The following is a 15,868-nucleotide window of genomic DNA, read 5'->3' on the forward strand; positions in this document are numbered from 1 at the left end:
AGCGGCAGGGGGCGTGTCCTCGCCTCTTCCACGTGACGCGGCCGCCCCGAAGCCCCCGTCGGCCTCCTCCCCCCTCCCGTCCCCTCCCCCCCACCCCGGTCACGTGCCCAGGAGGGGGCGGTCGCGGCCGCGCTGGGTTTAGTTGTCAGTGTGTGTGGTGGCGGCGGCGGCGGTGGAGACTCAGGTAAAGTTGCGCGGCCGCCCCGGCAATAGCGCGCGGGCCCTTTAAGCGCCGGCCCCGCCCCTCCGGCTCCTTGCCCCCCCTCAAGAGCCCCCCTCCCCCCTTTCTATCCCCCCCTTTCTCCTGAGGAGATTTCCCCCCTCCCTCCTTCCCTTCCGAGCGGCGGGGGGGCCGCCTCGGCCGACCGGTATTTCAGGGAGAAGCTGGGCCTCGGGAGGAAGAGGGGGGCGTGAGGAGGAGGCGCGAGTTCCGGTCGCGAGCGCCCGCGCGGCCTAGTCGGCCGGAACGAAGCCGGGGCCTCGCGTAGCGCGCTCGGCCGGCCCAGAGGGCGCCTGAGTCGGGCAAGTCCGGAGGGTTCTAAAAAAATTTCCCCCTTCTCCTCGGATTATTTTTATTTCCCTATTCCCTCGCGCAGGCCGCTTTATTTCCCGGCTCTTCCTCCGCCCCCTTCTCCAACCTTGAGGCCCCGCTGGCTGTTTCCGCTTCCTGGGCTCGGCGGGGGAGAGGGGAACCCCGAGCGCCCCCCCCCCCCTATTTCCCCTACGCTCCTCACCCGGCCCTCCTCCGCCGCGGGCCGGCCTGCAGCGCCTTCCCGCGGGGCGCCTCCTTGGCCTTTTCCTCTCCCATTGTTCGTCTCTCTCCCTTCCTCCCCCCCCCCCCGCAAAGACTTTTTCGCCTCTCTGCACTCCGCCCCCCGCGACGGTTCTCTGGAAGGGGGAGAGGAGAGGCAAAAGAGGCGGGGCGGATTCCTTTCTCCCTCTTCCCCCCCCCCCCCCGTCTCCCAAATATTTTCCAAGCCATCCAGCCACTGCATGTGGGAAGGGGGGGGGGAGAGCCCCTGAGCTCCCATTTAAAAACAGGCAGGGAAAACTTCCAGACTCCTCCTTGCTGTAAGCCTTGCGGTCTTCAGGATTGCTCCCGAGTAGTACCACTCAAAGGTTTGCATAGTGCGGGAGGTGGGTGGGGGGTAGGAACTGTGGCTCTCCAGATGTCCATGGATTGCAATTACCATGAGCCCCTGCCAGCTGGCAGGGGCTCATGGTAATTGTTGTCCGTGGACATCTGGTGAGCAACAATTTGGCCCCCTCCGAATGCTGCATCTGCACCTTTGGAAGCTGTGGGTGAGCTCTTACTGTTTCTTCTGCAGCGACCCTCTTTAAGTTAGGCGCCAGTGTTTACCCCCCTGTATTGCCTCTGGGGCAAAGGCTTTAAGAGAGTGGTTTGGCAGAAGGGATGCGGTGGAGGTGGGGCTTGGGCCAGGGCTACACCACTTCTCGACTAAAACGCGGTCTTATTTTGGTGGACTTTTAGGAGAGCTTTGCATCTTTTAAAAAGTTTCAGCCCTTTTTCTTTCTCTCAGTGCTTTAGGGTAGTCAGTGGCTCTCCTGGGATAGTCCTGTGAGGTAGGGAAAATTAGGAGACAGCATGAGCCGCCCATGATTTAATTGAAAGATTTTTTTCCACGGGTTTGAGCCCAAGTCTTTCACAGGAAGAAATACTGCATGTTCGTTGGCATGGGCTAGATGCCATATCATGCAGATTCACTTGTGCCTGGTGGCCAACTGAAAGAGTCAGGATTTCCCTGGATCGTGACAAAAATTCAATTTAGAAGGTGTGGCATTTCTGAAGGAAAACCAAGTAATGCTGTTTTCTTCACATTATAAAAAGCCAAGCATTATATTCTTTCAGGAGTTCTGTAGCTGAAACAAGTTTTGGTAATAGTATCTGGTTGTATAGGAGGAGCTTGCAACTGATTTCTGTGGCTAGACATTCACTGTGATTTAACTTTTCTTTCTCCTCCACTCCCCCCCCCCCAATATAGTTTATTCTTTTGCCCCCTATAATCAAAGTACCCCTTAGGCCTTTTGCTGTCCATTGTGTCAGTATTGCTATGATACATTCAGCTTCGATGGAGTGGGTGTGAGAAAATTATACTGTTTTGTTCCTCTTCCTTGCTTTTCATATTTTTAGTATTCCATTCTGGGAAGGCCATCTCCTTGCGAAAGAAAACTTGGGCCAGCGTCGTGTACAGAATCAGCTTCTTCAGCTTTTCTTTGCTCGGGGGTCCTCTGCCGTGCTGTGGTTGAGTTTTTCAACCAGGGTTCTTAATTTTCAGGAGCTGTTCTTAACTACTTTGTACTTCTGCTGCAGAGCGTTGGGCAGTCTTGGAGCGATTCAGTCCTTGCTGTGACCATCCACAAAATGGGCAGTTGCTGGTCTTATAGATGGGGAGGAGACCAGCGAGAGAGCCTCACAGAAAACCCCCGGTGAAGTGTTTGAGGATCCCTGGACATCCATGTCCAAGTTCAACACTGTCCCCAAAAGATTCCCATCATTAGTCAGAATGAGACTTTGCATCTTTTCAACTTTTTTACCCCCTTCAAAACTTTTTTGGAACCAGTTCAGAGAACTCCCATTGCATGGCATAATCCAGCCGTTGCTAAAACTAGTTCCTTGTTGGCATTGCTATTTCTTGCAACCTGATCCTATGCATGTTGACTTGAGGGACAAATCCACTGATAGTGTAAATGTGCAGAGAATTTCAGCCTTGGACGCTGCTCTATGCACAAAAAGCCTCATTAAGTACTAGAGCAGTTTGCCTGCTTTGTGTACCTGGGCTGTTTTCATTTGCAGCTGTGGAGCACGCCTGGCGGAATCCCTAGAACACTTACAAGTCCCTTGTCAGCATCTTTTAGCTCATGTCAATATTTATGCAGCTAGGAAGAATCATCCTCTTTGTAGCTTTTGCTTTCTGAGTCTAAGATCTTCTTCCTTCGAGGCTAGGGGTGTGGAGGGAGGGTCCGTCTCAACTGCTTCGTGTCTTCCATCGACTCCTCTAAAGGAGGAGATTCTTGGCCACCTTGATCCATTTTCAAATGACAGGTCTGTTTTTTGGGCTCAGGGTGCAGGCTAAAACTTGGGAGTCTCCTGGATTCGAATTTCTGCTTAGTTAAAATCTCTTTGGGCAAGCATTGCAGCTTTTCTTTTCGAAGCTATGGGAGTAGTCATATTGGCCTAGCTTATAGGGTTATTGCGGAGGCTGTTGGGATAATACAGGTGCTTTGCATTAGCTGTTCACTCTAATGCTTAACGTAAACACCTGGAGGTATCAAGTTCTTGTTCCTGACCTGAGCCCTCCTACGTTTTTGAAATGGGCCTTTCCCCTCCTCCACCTCTTCTCCTTTTCTCTCTAGTGCAGTGGTTCTCAACGTTCCTAATGCCGCAGCCCTTTAATACAGTTCCTGATGTTGCGATGACCCCCAACCATAAAATTAAGCAAGTGTTCTTTCACAGAAATTAAACCAAAACTGACCAATGGCGTGAAGATCCATTATTCATGATTGTATATAAATTGTTTTTTTTCCCCCCAGGGGACTCTCAGTTCAGTTCTGATCTTGTCCCACCATGCCCATCTCGCTCTTTTCCGCTGCTCCAGACAGACGAATGCTCTATCTTGATCTACCCCACAAGGCTGTTGTGAGGATCGCGTTTCCCCGGCCAAGCTGCTTGCCCTGCTGTGACCCCCGTGAAAGGGTCGTTCAACCCCCAAAGGGGTCCTGGCCCCCCGGTTGAGAACCACTGCTCTAGTGCAAAGTTCCTTAAGTCACTTTTTTCCTCTGGAGGGTTGCTCAGAGCGACACGTTTCATTGTTCCTGTTTTGTGTGCCAAACCCTCTCCAGTTTTTCAACACCCCTCTTGAAATTTGGCACTTTGGTTGCCAAATTCGGGCTTTCGGAATGTCAGGCTGGCACTTGGATGGGCACAAAAGGCAGTGATTAATATTTCCTCCTGATGCTACAGTTGGGAGTTCTCCGGAGGAGCCAGGAAGTATGGTGGAACTCTTTCTGGATTTTCAGAACTGGGTTCTGGAACGAAATGGGAACAGAGTGGGAATTTCGCCTCCGCTTGAAACAACAAACAGCTTGTAAACATTGATCTCCTTGCCTGAGAGGCCTAATGTGTAATCAGGAAGTTTATTCTGCCCACGAGATGAAAACCACTGACGTCCTAATACAGGAAGCGAGGTGAAGCTCCTTCCTCACGCCACCTCTCTGGATAGGTTTTAACAAAACACTTATCCCCAGGCCATTTCTTTCTGCAAAACCATGAAAACAGGAGCCAGCTTTTAAGCTCCAGTTGTATGTGTGAACAGGTGAAAGCATGTCAGTGCCCTAGGCAGGCAAGTAGCTTTTGGAGGAAAGTCTTCAGCAAACTCTGGGGTACCAATTGAAGGCTGCAAAGGTCTTGTTGGTTTTTAAGTTGCTACATGACTTGAGCTTTGCCAAATGTGTGACCCACAATCTTTCTAATTGCAGGCACCAGGGATTGTGTAGGAACCCTTATGCACAACAACTGCATGCTGTACCCTAGCTAACCTTGTCCTTTTTTGACCACAGTTTGAATCCACTGGCATCTTTTAAGACGAACAAGTACAATTCGGGGTATAAGGTTTCGTGCACATGCACACTTCTTTTTAATCTTGGGTTTGAAACAAGCAGAAAACCACCTCCCTGCCATGTTTGATGTAGGTTGATGCTAATGTCCTAAACGCTTTCATTAAAAAAAAAAACAGTTCTAAATGGAGAAATCCCAAAATATAGGAGCACTGTTCATCTATGCCTTTACTTTCCAGCTTCCTGGTTTGACGTCCTTTTACCTACAATGTGGGCCTGCGGTTTTTGAAACTGGTGGGTGGTACAAGAGGCCACTGAGCCTTCCTGCAGGGCAGACGCTTGAAATCTCTGAGGCTACTTGTGATGGCAAATAAATACAATGGAGAAATCTTCAACTTCTGAAATTTTCCTCCTTTGCCGGGGCGATGAATTGCTTGTCAGTAGCTTGTAAGATTTACTGCTCCAAGGCACGATGCTGCAGTAGATCGATCCATTTTGTTTTTATCCCATTTCCAAAGATCTGGGAATCGTTAACGTGATTCTCTCCCCCGATAGATTACGTTTGGGGAAAGTGGCTAGCTCCTACTGAGCTACGTGGCACAGTGAGGGTTTGAGCCTGGCTGATAATGAGGGTTTTTTTTTCTTCTCAGACCTGATTGTTTTGTGGCTTTGCAGTTTCTCTTCCTCAGTTATCCACACCTCCTTCCATTGAGGGCCTGAGAGAAGAACATGGGAGAACTCCCAGCATTTGGGGTCCATCACTGCATCGTTGGAGTTCTGAGAGGAGGGAGCAGGATAGTTTCTGGAACAAGCTCCACCTATTCTAGGCAGTTTTGCTGGCCACAGAAGACAAAGCTGTTTTATTTTTTGGAACCTTGCCTTTTTACTACCTGGAGTCTCAAAGTGACTCAAAGTGACTTCAGTTCTGATCTTGTCCCGCCATGCCCATCTCGCTCTTTTCCGCTGCTCCAGACAGACGAATGCTCTATCTCGATCTACCCCACAAGGCTGTTGTGTGGATCGCGTCCTCCCGTCCTCCCCACAACAGACACCCGGTGAGACTGAGAGAGCTCTGAGACCTGTGATTGGCCCAAGGACACCCAGCTGGCTGCATGCGGAGGAGTGGGGGGAATCAAACCCGGTTCTCCAGATTACAGGCTCTGAACCACTGGCTTTCTCATTGGCCACATAAGAGCGCTTGTTCTTGTCGTCGTGATAGGGGTTCTGGCGTCCCTCCTTTGAATCGGTGGTGCAGTCTCCCCATTGCAAAATGAAGGCCTCTATTGTTTGCTTTTGCAGGCCCTGCCCCTCTCTCCCCCCTCCCCCCCTCCCAAGATAAAATCTGGTCCTCTCAGGCGGTCTGTGGTTCTGGATTGGAGAGTTCCTCCTTTTGAGGATGCCTGCTTGCTGAGAATTCCAGGAATCCCTGGCAGTAGATAACAGAAGAGCTGTGGGGAGAGTCCTGGAAACCCGCAGTGTCCCTTCTGCCCCGAGGGATTTTCAGTTCACTCGCGAGCTTCGGCTGCAACGACAATTGGATCAGAAGTCAATACCAAGATACCTGGGTTTTTGTTCTGCTTTCATGGTCATGTCTGGATTTCGTGGTCATGTCTGGATTTAGTCTGGATTGCTTTCAGTTATAATGCACAAGACTTCTGGATGTGGCCTCTGGAAGATCCCTGCGCCACCCCCTGCCAGGTTTTGCATTTTCTTGCTCTTTCAAGGACTCTCACAAAGGGTTTTGCTTCAGGGATTCCATCTGTTGGAGAGGCAGCACCGGCTGGTCGGTTCTTTCAGATAAGGCAACTCATCTGCCGGTTTGTATGTATGGCGGATGGCACCGACTTTGTACTTAAACAGTGCTCACAATGTTTTTCATCTTGGCTTGTGGCTACCGTTCAGACATCCTTGCACAATGGATAAATCTATCTATAATCTATCTTCTATCTATAACTGTATAATCTATAATCTTCTATGACTCTACATAGAATAGATTTAGGTCGGTTGCCATGTTGGTCTGAAGCAGCAGGCCAAAGTTGGAGTCCGGGGGCAACTTTTAAGAGCTACGAAGTTTTATTCAAGCTATCTGCATTCATGTGCATGCACGCTTTGTCAGATGCGTAGAATACTGTTCCAGCTTGGCTTCTGTCTATGAACCTCGAGACCAGATCTGGATTTCTGGGTGTTACGTTGAGAGCGGGAGCCATAGAGATCGTGGATTGGATCTTGGATCTTGTGTGAGCTTGCTTGTAAAGAGAACAAGTTGGTGGCAGCCATCTTTGAGGGGAATTGTTCGCTGGCCATTCTGAAGGATACAACTAAGAAATGAACAGAAGTTTTGCCGCCAGTCTCAAGGACCAGTTTTGAGAGCCAGTGTGGTGTCATGGTTAAGAGCAGCGGCCTGTAATGCAGAGATCCAGGTTTGATTCCACGCTCCTCCACGGGCAGCCAGCTGGGTGATCTTGGTCCGGTCACAGTTCTCTTAGGGCTTCTGCAGAACAATTCATTTGGAGCTCTCTCAGCCCCACCTATCTCACAGGGGGCCTATGGTGGGTGGGAGGAAGGGAAGGGTGTTTGCAAGCCTCCTTAGGACTCCTTTGTTTAGTGAAAAGCAGATATAAAAACCAAGCTCTTTATCTTCTCAGCTTCCTTTTGTGTTGGAACATAACCTGGTAATTTTCTATTAAGGGAAAGCTTTCTCTTTGGGGAAGCGGTTCATCAGACACCTTTATTTCAGGGGGAATGGCAGAGAAGTATAGGCCCAAAGTTGTTTTCTTATCTTTCTTAGTCTGGAGGCTAGGAGAGGTTGTCTGTGAATTCACCAGGGTGAAGGAGAATGGAGAAAATTTCTGCAGGGTAGAGAGAATGTGTGGCTAGGCTCCCCACCCACCCACTCCAGTCACTGGCAGGGGGATGGCGTGGGTGGTTGGCCGGATCCAGGTTAGGAACTGCTGGCGCTTTGGGGCTGAAGTTTGGGGGAAGACAGGGACCTCAGTGGGGCACAATGCTGTAGAGCAGGGGCAGTCAACCTGTGGTCCTCCAGATGTACAAATGCTGGCAGGGGCTCATGGGAACTGTAGTCCATGGACATCTGGAGGACCACAGGTTGACTACCCCTGCTGTAGAGTCCACCTCCAGAGCATCCATTTTCTCTGGGGGGGGCTAATCTCTGTTTCTGGGGGTGAGCTGTGATGCTGGGGCTCCCATCGGGGGGCCGGCATCCCTACCTGTGGCCTACTCCCGAAAGCTGCATTCTCTTAGGCTTCATCCGGAGAGGGAAGTCGATTATGGAATGCACCCCTGGGTGCTGAAGAGCTGCGGAGTACTGTTTAAGTATGCCGGACCGACCCTCTGTCCCCAACGCTAACCATTTGTTCTCTTTTCCTTCTGCAGCGTTCTACCTTGTAAATACTGTTATTTGTATATACTGTAAATGATGACATCGGTGGGCAGCAACCGAGCCCGGGGGAGCTGGGAACAGGCACAGACACAGAACCAGGCACAGCACAAGCAGCGGCCACAGGTGAGGCCAAAGCGGGGAGGGGTGTCCATGGAAACCTCGCTGGCTCAGGGGGGGGGAGGAGTCCTGGCTCCGAAAGTTCCTCTCTTCAGTCGTGACTAATAGCCAGGCCCGGCCCTAACGTCTTCCTGAGAGACAAAGGGGGAAGGTGGGGGAAGTCCTCCGCACCCTGGAGTGTTTTCTGCTAACGCACAACCAAAACTTGCCAGCTCTGGAGGCCGGCCAGAGTGCTTTCTAGGGAGGGAGTGGGAGAGGCAGATTTCAGTGTCCTTACTTTATCCCATGTCCCGGTCCTCTGTTTCTCTGTTAAAAAAGAAAACTCAGTTTCCCAAAGTTCTTTTAGCCTGTGAGAAGGCTGGAGGAGTGGGGAACTCCATTTATTGCCCAGACACCATAGAATCACAGAATCATAGAGTTGGAAGGGGCCATGCAGGCCATCTAGTCCAGCCCCCTGCTCAACGCAGGATCAGCCCCAAGCATCCTAAAGCATCCAAGGAAAGTGTGTATCCAACCTTTGCTTGAAGACTGCCAGTGAGGGGGAGCTCACCACCTCCTTAGGCAGCCTATTCCACTGCTGAACTACTCTGGCTATGAGAATTTTTTCCCTGATATCTAGCCTATATCGTTGTACTTGTAGCACAATGATATAGAGAGAGGCAGTGTTGCATAGTGGTTAGGAGCGGTGAGCTCTCATCTGGAAAGCCAGATTTGATTCCCCACTCCTCCACATGCAGCCAACTGGGGGACCCTTCTGAACCCCCTTCTGTCATGTCTCCGTATTCTTGGAGCCTCTCCCCACCTTCCTTTGTTCCGCTCCGTTGGAACGAACCACCAGTGAAGGATTAAAAGTCGCTTCTTTCCAAATCCAGGCTCTGCATCTGTTGCAGGTTAAAACGTTAGCCTCGGCTCTTCCTTGATTGTAGGACCGATGCTTTGCAGTTGCGGAATTAAGAGGGCTCAAATTTCACCAGTCACATCATGGTTGCAGCTCTTAACATAAGAGCCATGAGAAGAGCTCTGCTGCTCTGTCCAGTATCCAGCCAGTTACTTTTGGGGACTGGCAAGAGAGTATAGCTTTGAGAGCCAGCTTGGTGTAGTGGGTAAGGGTTCTAATAGCTTCTAATAGCCAATAGCCGGATTTGAGTCCCTGCTCTTCCATGCGCAGCCAGCTGAGTGACCCTGGGCTAGTCACAGTCCTGTTAGAACTGTTATCACAGAAGTTCTCTCAGAGCTCACTCAGCCCCACCTACTTCATGGGGTGTCTGTTTTATTTATTTATTTATTTGTTTATTTGTTTATTTGTTTATTTAACTTCTTGATAACTCGGGCTTGGGGCGGCTCACAAATAAAGCAACACCCTTTACAGAATAAAGTAAAGGTAAAGGTATCCCCTGTGCAAGCACCTGGTCATGTCTGACCCTTGGGGTGATGCCCTCTAGCGTTTTCTTGGCAGACTCAATACGGGGTGGTTTGCCAGTGCCTTCCCCAGTCATTACCGTTTACCCCCCAGCAAGCTGGGTACTCATTTTACCGACCTCGGAAGGATGGAAGGCTGAGTCAACCTTGAGCCGGCTGCTGGGATCAAACTCCCAGCCTCATGGGCAGAGCTTTCAGACTGCATGTCTGCTGCATTACCATTTTGCGCCACAAGAGGCTCATCTTTAAACAGCCCCGTGGCGCAGAGCGCCGTGAGCTGAATAAAGGAGTAAGGGCTGTGTGGGAGGAGTTAGGGCGGGCCCTGTCCAGGATAAAAACTCGGAGGGGACAATCAGGAGCCGCGAAGCGGCTCCTGATTGGCTCCTCCGAGTGTCCATCCCGGCCCAAGCAACCGCGCGGCTCCCCATTGGCTGCTTCACCCGCCCAGGGAATCTGGCTGGCTGCTCCAGAAAGCCACGGGTGGGGGGTGGTCCGCGCCGCCTTCTCCCGGCTGCCGGAGTGGCCTCAAGAAGGCTTGAGAGAGCCACAGGTGGGGGGTGGGCTGCGCCGCCGGCTGGGGGAAGGCTCCAGAGAGCCACGGGTGGGGGGTAGGCCGCGCCCCCTTCTCCCAGGCCATCTAGCGCCCATTTCATTTGCATGTGAAATGGGCTTTAAATCTAGTAAATACAATAAAAACCCTAAAACACCCTCTGACCCCCCAATTAAACGTTGTACTCAACCCCATAAATAAGTAAACAAAGGAGATGGCAGACAAAAAACAGAACAAACTCCCCCCTTCCCCCCGTCCCCATGCCGCCACCTGTAACATGCCATTAATGGCATATGATGGAAACAGGCAATGAGATGTCATAGTGCGGGACCTATAGATAGACTAATCAGCCCCACGAGAGGAAGAGACAGGCAGTTGTAAACCGCTCTGAGGCTCCTTAAGGTAGAGAAAAGTGAGGTATGAGAACCTGCTATTTTTCTGCATCCTAACCTCAATAGCTATCAAGGCCATACATTTATTTATTTACTTACTTGATGTCCTGCGTTTCTTCCCAATGGGCACCCAAAGTGGCTTACATCGTTCTCTTCCCCTCCATTTTGTCCTCACAACCCTGTGAGGTGGGCTAGCAAGCTTCCATTGGGGACCAATGCTTTAGGGCAGGGGTAGTCAATCTGTGGTCCTCCAGATGTTCATGGACTACAATTCCCATGAACCCCTGCAATTCATGGACTACAATTCCCATGAACCCCATGAACCATCTGGAGGACCACTGGTACCCCTGCTTTAGGGCACAGAAAATGGGAGGCAAGCTGCCCAAACCGTGGTTGGGACCTAGGCCATGGTTAGCACAGATTATGGCTTGGTTTCACGGTCTGGTTTATTCTGTTTAAAACGTATTTGTGCCTCCTGTCCATCCAGTCAGGATCCTCCAGGCAGTGGATGTAACATACCCGAGTCATTCAAAACATTAAAAATAATGTAAATGGGTTTATTTATTTATTATTTTATTTTATTTTTGGATTTATAGCCCGCCCCTTTCCAGAGACTGGTGGCGGCTTATAGCCTTTCTCAACTTCTTTACCATTGAGAAACTCCTGAAACCCTCTTCAGACTTTGAGAAATCCCAGAAGTGGCACAATCATGCAGAATATGGTGGGGGAGCAGAGCTTGTATACACACTGAACCGGGGCCCCTCCTTTTCCTACCCCTTCCTCTCTGGGGTTGCTACCTGTCTAGCCTCAGAGGGCCAGGGCAATCAAAGCAGCACCTCCAAAGATGACCGGGGCATATAAGTAGATTTGTATGTGTGAAAGAGATCCTTCAGGTCCGTTGGCCCCAAGCTTTAGAAGTCAGTACCAGCTCTTTGATTTGAGCATCTTGGAAACCGTTTTAGATGGACCCAAACTGGAGTGGCCTGGTTCTTGTGAGCCCCTGTGGTCAGTGGCTTGACCACAGCATTCTGTACCGACTGTAGCTTCTGGAAGGTCTTCAAGGGCAGCTCTACGTAGAGCGTAAATCAGGCTTTCTCAACCAGAGTTTCGTGAAACCCTGGGGTTTCTTGATGGCCCTCGAATGGTTTCTCGAATGGGTAGGAGTTAGTTTTTAACATATTTTTTAAAAATTTGCTAAACATTTATTGAGTGATACATATATGGCAGCCTTTCCCAACCTTCTTACCATTGGGAAACCCAATACATGCCCACCCAGCGTCCCTCCAATTCCCACCTCCTCCAGGCCCACTATTGGCCATTTTGGGAGACGGGCGCAAGGGCCATAAATGGCCACATCAAGAGAAACGTTTAACAGATTTTAAATACTAAAAATTAACTCCCAACTATTCAGGAAACCATTCCAGAAACCCGAAGGTTTCACGAAACCCTGTTTAAGAAAGCCTAATATGTGGTCACTAGTAAATAAACCCGTTGCAGGCTTAATGCAGCAGGCGCTAGCGGGGCTGGCGAGGCGTACTGGGGCTGGGGCTGCTCGGGCTGCGCAGTGCGGTCCGGCAGCGCGGGCCACCTTGCGGGCAACGGAGCAATTCTGTGTCCGGGTGAGTCGGCGTTGAGGCGCTCGCAGCAGCGCTGGAGGGTGGGACGCGGGGCGCAGGGCCGCTAGTTCTTTTGAAACAAAAGGATGGCTTTAACCGTTCTGTCTTGTCCTATGTTGCCCCAGGCCACTGCAGAGCAGATCCGGCTTGCACAGATGATCTCGGACCACAACGACGCTGACTTTGAGGAGAAAGTGAAACAAGTGAGTTCCAGGGATGGCGATGGGCCTCTGGAGGAGGGGGTTTGTTCTCAAGGGCCTCTGGGGAGGGCGGTATAGAAATATAATAAATAAAATAAAATAAATAAGGGGAAAGGTTCCACGGGAAGATTATTGGTAGTGAGAAATTTGCTGTTCCTGGTCATTGGCATGAGAGCCTTAAGGTGGTTGCCTTTCCACTGCATCTTATATTTAAGAAATAGGGATGAGTTTTAGGTGGGCGGCCAAGTTGGTTGGCAGTAGAAGAACAAGGTCTGAGTTCAGCAGTGCTTTAGAAAGGAAAGGTGACTGGAAGCCGCTTTGAGACTCCTTCAGGTAGAGAAAAGCAGCATATAAGAACCAACTCTTCTTATTCTTCAGTAATCTCAGGGCTCTCTCAGCCTCCCCTCCCTCTCAGGGTGTCTGTTGTGGGGAGAGGAAAGGGGATTGTCAGCTGCTTTGAGACTCCTTCGGATAGAGTAAAGCGGTATATTAAAAACCAATTCTTCCTCCTCCTCTGCAGCTAATTGACATCACAGGCAAGAACCAGGATGAGTGCGTCATCGCCCTGCATGACTGTAACGGGGACGTGAACAGAGCCATCAACGTGCTATTGGAGGGGAATCCGGACACGGTGAGCGTGGCGGCCTGCCACCCAGCTCAGAAAAGCAGCTTATCAAAACTTCCCTGATGGGGATGGGGGGGTGTTTGTTTCTTGGGCTGAGTTGGTGTGTCCGAACGGGGACAGGTGGTTTCTCTGTTGTTGGGATGTCGGCAATCCAAGAGATTGGCTCTATCTTGGTGCCTCCATCAGTCCAGTCCATGGAGAAGAGTGGCAGCAATCTCTCTCTCACACACACAGTCTGATTTGCTAAAGGCAGCTATCGATTCATCTAGTCAGTGATGAGTCCCAAGACCAGGCATTCCCAACCAGGGGTCTGCAGGAGCTATGGAGTGTGTGTCCACAGCCTTTCCTCTCCTGCCTTAGTGGTCTCAGCCACAAGCTATGGAACCAGCTACTCCCATTGCTCCCCTCCCCTTGAGTGAATTCTCTCACGGTTCATGCGCCTGCAAGGCTCCTCCGGCTTAAGCCGCCTTCTGTCTCTCCCCCATTCAGTTCTCCTTGAGCCTGCCTGTTAACGTGGGGTGGTGTCATTTCTGTGGGGCGTGGCCAGTGGACATCACTTCCTGGGCTCCTCAAAGCCTGACAGATTATTTCTGGGGCTCCTGCATGGTCAAAAGGTTGGAAAAGACTGTCCCAGACTGGTAGTGGCTCTCCAGAGTCTCTGGAGAAGGCCTTTCACATTGTCTACTCCCTGGTCCTTTTTAAACTGGAGAGGCCAGGGACTAAGACTGGAACTTCTTGCATGCCAAGCAAATGTTCTTCTATCAAGCCACGGGAGTGGCTACGCAGAGGCAGGCTACAGCAAGCCCACTCTGGATATCTCTTGCCTTGAAAACCTCACAAGGGGTTTATTTTATTTATTTATACTTTGATTTCTGAGCCGCCTCTCCCTGTGAGAGTGCTCAGGGCAGCTCACAACATACAATCACGGTCAAAACCAGCTTGAAACATGATAATTGAAAAATTTAGCCATTTGCCACCAATTCTGCTACCCCCATGTCCCTTCAATCTGCAGTATAATAGACTCCAGAGGAGTAGGGGGGAAATCGGCATGGGAGAAAGGAGGTAAGGGCATGGGAAGGGAAGGTGGCAGGAGGCTCATGGTGGCTTTGAAGGTGATTACCAAAAGCGTGATCTGGAATGCAACTGGTAGCCAGTGCAGCTGTTGGAGTGTGGGCCGAGTGTGAGCCAGATGTGGGCCCTCCAGGGTGTTTCTGCGAGAACCCTGGCTGCTGCGTTCTGCACCAGCCGAATTTTCCAGAGCAGGGACAAGGGTAGGCTTGCACAGAGCGAGTTGTTAAACAAATCCCGTAATAAATGAATAATAAAAACGAATGAATGCGTACCAAGGGTCATGCGAACAGTGTTGGTCTTTCTCACCATCAGCATTCCTGGGAAATGGTTGGCAAGAAGAAAGGCGTTTCAGGACAAAAGGACAGCGGGCAGACGGAACCCAGCGAAGAAGGCAAAGAGAACCGAGAGAGGGAGAGAGACTTCAGCCGACGACGCGGCGGATTGCCAAGAAGGGGCCGGGGTGCAAGCCGCGGGAGAGAGTGTACGGATCTCAACTGTGCCCTTCACCACTGAGCAGGCTGGGACGATTAGAGGAGAGGCGGGCGGCGGTAAAAGTCCTTGACCGGCAGGACTCAGAAGCCTTCTGGCTTGCTAAACCAGGCTTTCTCAACCACGGGGGTCGTGAAACCCTGGGGTTTCTTGATGGCCCTGGAACGGTTCCCCTAATGCAGGGGTAGTCAAACTGCGGCCCTCCAGATGTCCATGGACTACAATTCCCAGGAGCCCCCTGCCAGCATTCGCTGGCAGGGGGTTCCTGGAAATTGTAGTCCATGGACATCTGGAGGGCCGCAGTTTGACTACCCCTGCCTTAATGGCTTGGAGTAAATTAATTTTGTGTACATTTTTTAAAATTGGTTAAACATTTATCAGATGATATGACCGTATATGGTCCTATCAACCCACCCACCCCTCCCAAAACGGCCAGTGATGGGCCTGGAGGGGGTGGGAAGGGGAGGGGCCCCGAGTGGGCGTGTCCACAGCTCTGCTTCCCAACTATATTCTGCACGGTCGCACCACTTCTGGGGTTTCTTGAAGCCTGAAGAATATTTATTAATTGTTTATTTATTTAGACTTATTGCCCACCACGCCCAAATTGGCTCGTGGCGGCTTACAACTGTCCGTATTAAAAGCCCCCTTAAAACCCCATTAAAACAATCCCCGACACCCAGACTCCTAAAAGCTTTTTAAAAGCCATGGCAGTTTTCAACCCGCTATCCCCTCCAGAAATCTAGTACAGGATTGGGGGGAGGGAGCGTAGATAACATAGCAAATGCTTCATGGGGTTCTCAACAGTAAAAAAAAAAAAAGAAAAACCTGGAGAATGGCTGTGCTAAATCTTCAGGTGGTCTTACACATGCACAGAGTCTAAAAGGCAATGCAGTGTGCAGGTCTGGGGGAAAAGTTTGAATCCCCAGGGACCAACACCAAGTATCTATAATCTATATTTACTTTTTTGAGCCAGTCCCGCGGGGTAGGGAAAGAAACGGTTTTCTCCAAGGCACCAACTTGCCTGAAGCATCTGGATATTTCTAGCCCCGCAGGTTTAAATACAGTAGCCCAAGTAGAGAGTTAGGCATCTTTTGCTCAAGTGCTTGTAGCCACTTCAATTACTTATCACAAAGATCCCCCCCCCAATCTTGTGCTGTCTGTCCTGCAATTTATGGCCCTTCTAGCATAGTCTTTTAAAAGGCAGCATTGCTGGCTCGTATTAGGAGCCTTAGAGCAGGGGTAGTCAACCTGTGGCCCTCCAGATGTCCATGGACTACAATTCCCATGAGCCAGGCCCTCATTGGAATTGTAGTCCATGGACATCTGGAGGACCACAGGTTGACTACCCCTGCCTTAGAGAGTTAAGCATGCCAGATCGGTACATTCGAATCTTGCCAAGTCACTTCAGATCAAG

General features: G+C 50.6%; 1 protein-coding gene across 7 annotated transcripts in view; it reads left to right on the forward strand.

Annotated features, from left to right (window-relative positions):
* Positions 1 to 51: 51 nt before the first annotated feature.
* Positions 52 to 15,868, forward strand: part of UBAP2L (ubiquitin associated protein 2 like) — a 69,127-nt gene continuing 53,310 nt past the window's right edge. For 6 of the 7 annotated variants that reach the window (XM_077321586.1, XM_077321609.1, XM_077321601.1 and 3 more), the window contains exons 1-5: positions 52 to 184; positions 7,969 to 8,098; positions 12,195 to 12,272; positions 12,790 to 12,900; positions 14,278 to 14,446. In XM_077321586.1, the coding sequence (XP_077177701.1) occupies positions 8,009 to 8,098; positions 12,195 to 12,272; positions 12,790 to 12,900; positions 14,278 to 14,446 (448 nt within the window). In that variant the 5' untranslated portion in view covers positions 52 to 184; positions 7,969 to 8,008. Of the gene's footprint in view, positions 185 to 370; positions 523 to 7,968; positions 8,099 to 12,194; positions 12,273 to 12,789; positions 12,901 to 14,277; positions 14,447 to 15,868 lie in introns of those variants that run through there. The other variant, XM_077321594.1, reaches the window with a different exon arrangement.

The sequence above is a fragment of the Paroedura picta genome, chromosome 1 (assembly GCF_049243985.1).
Source record: "Paroedura picta isolate Pp20150507F chromosome 1, Ppicta_v3.0, whole genome shotgun sequence".
Taxonomy (NCBI): Eukaryota; Metazoa; Chordata; class Lepidosauria; order Squamata; family Gekkonidae; genus Paroedura; species Paroedura picta.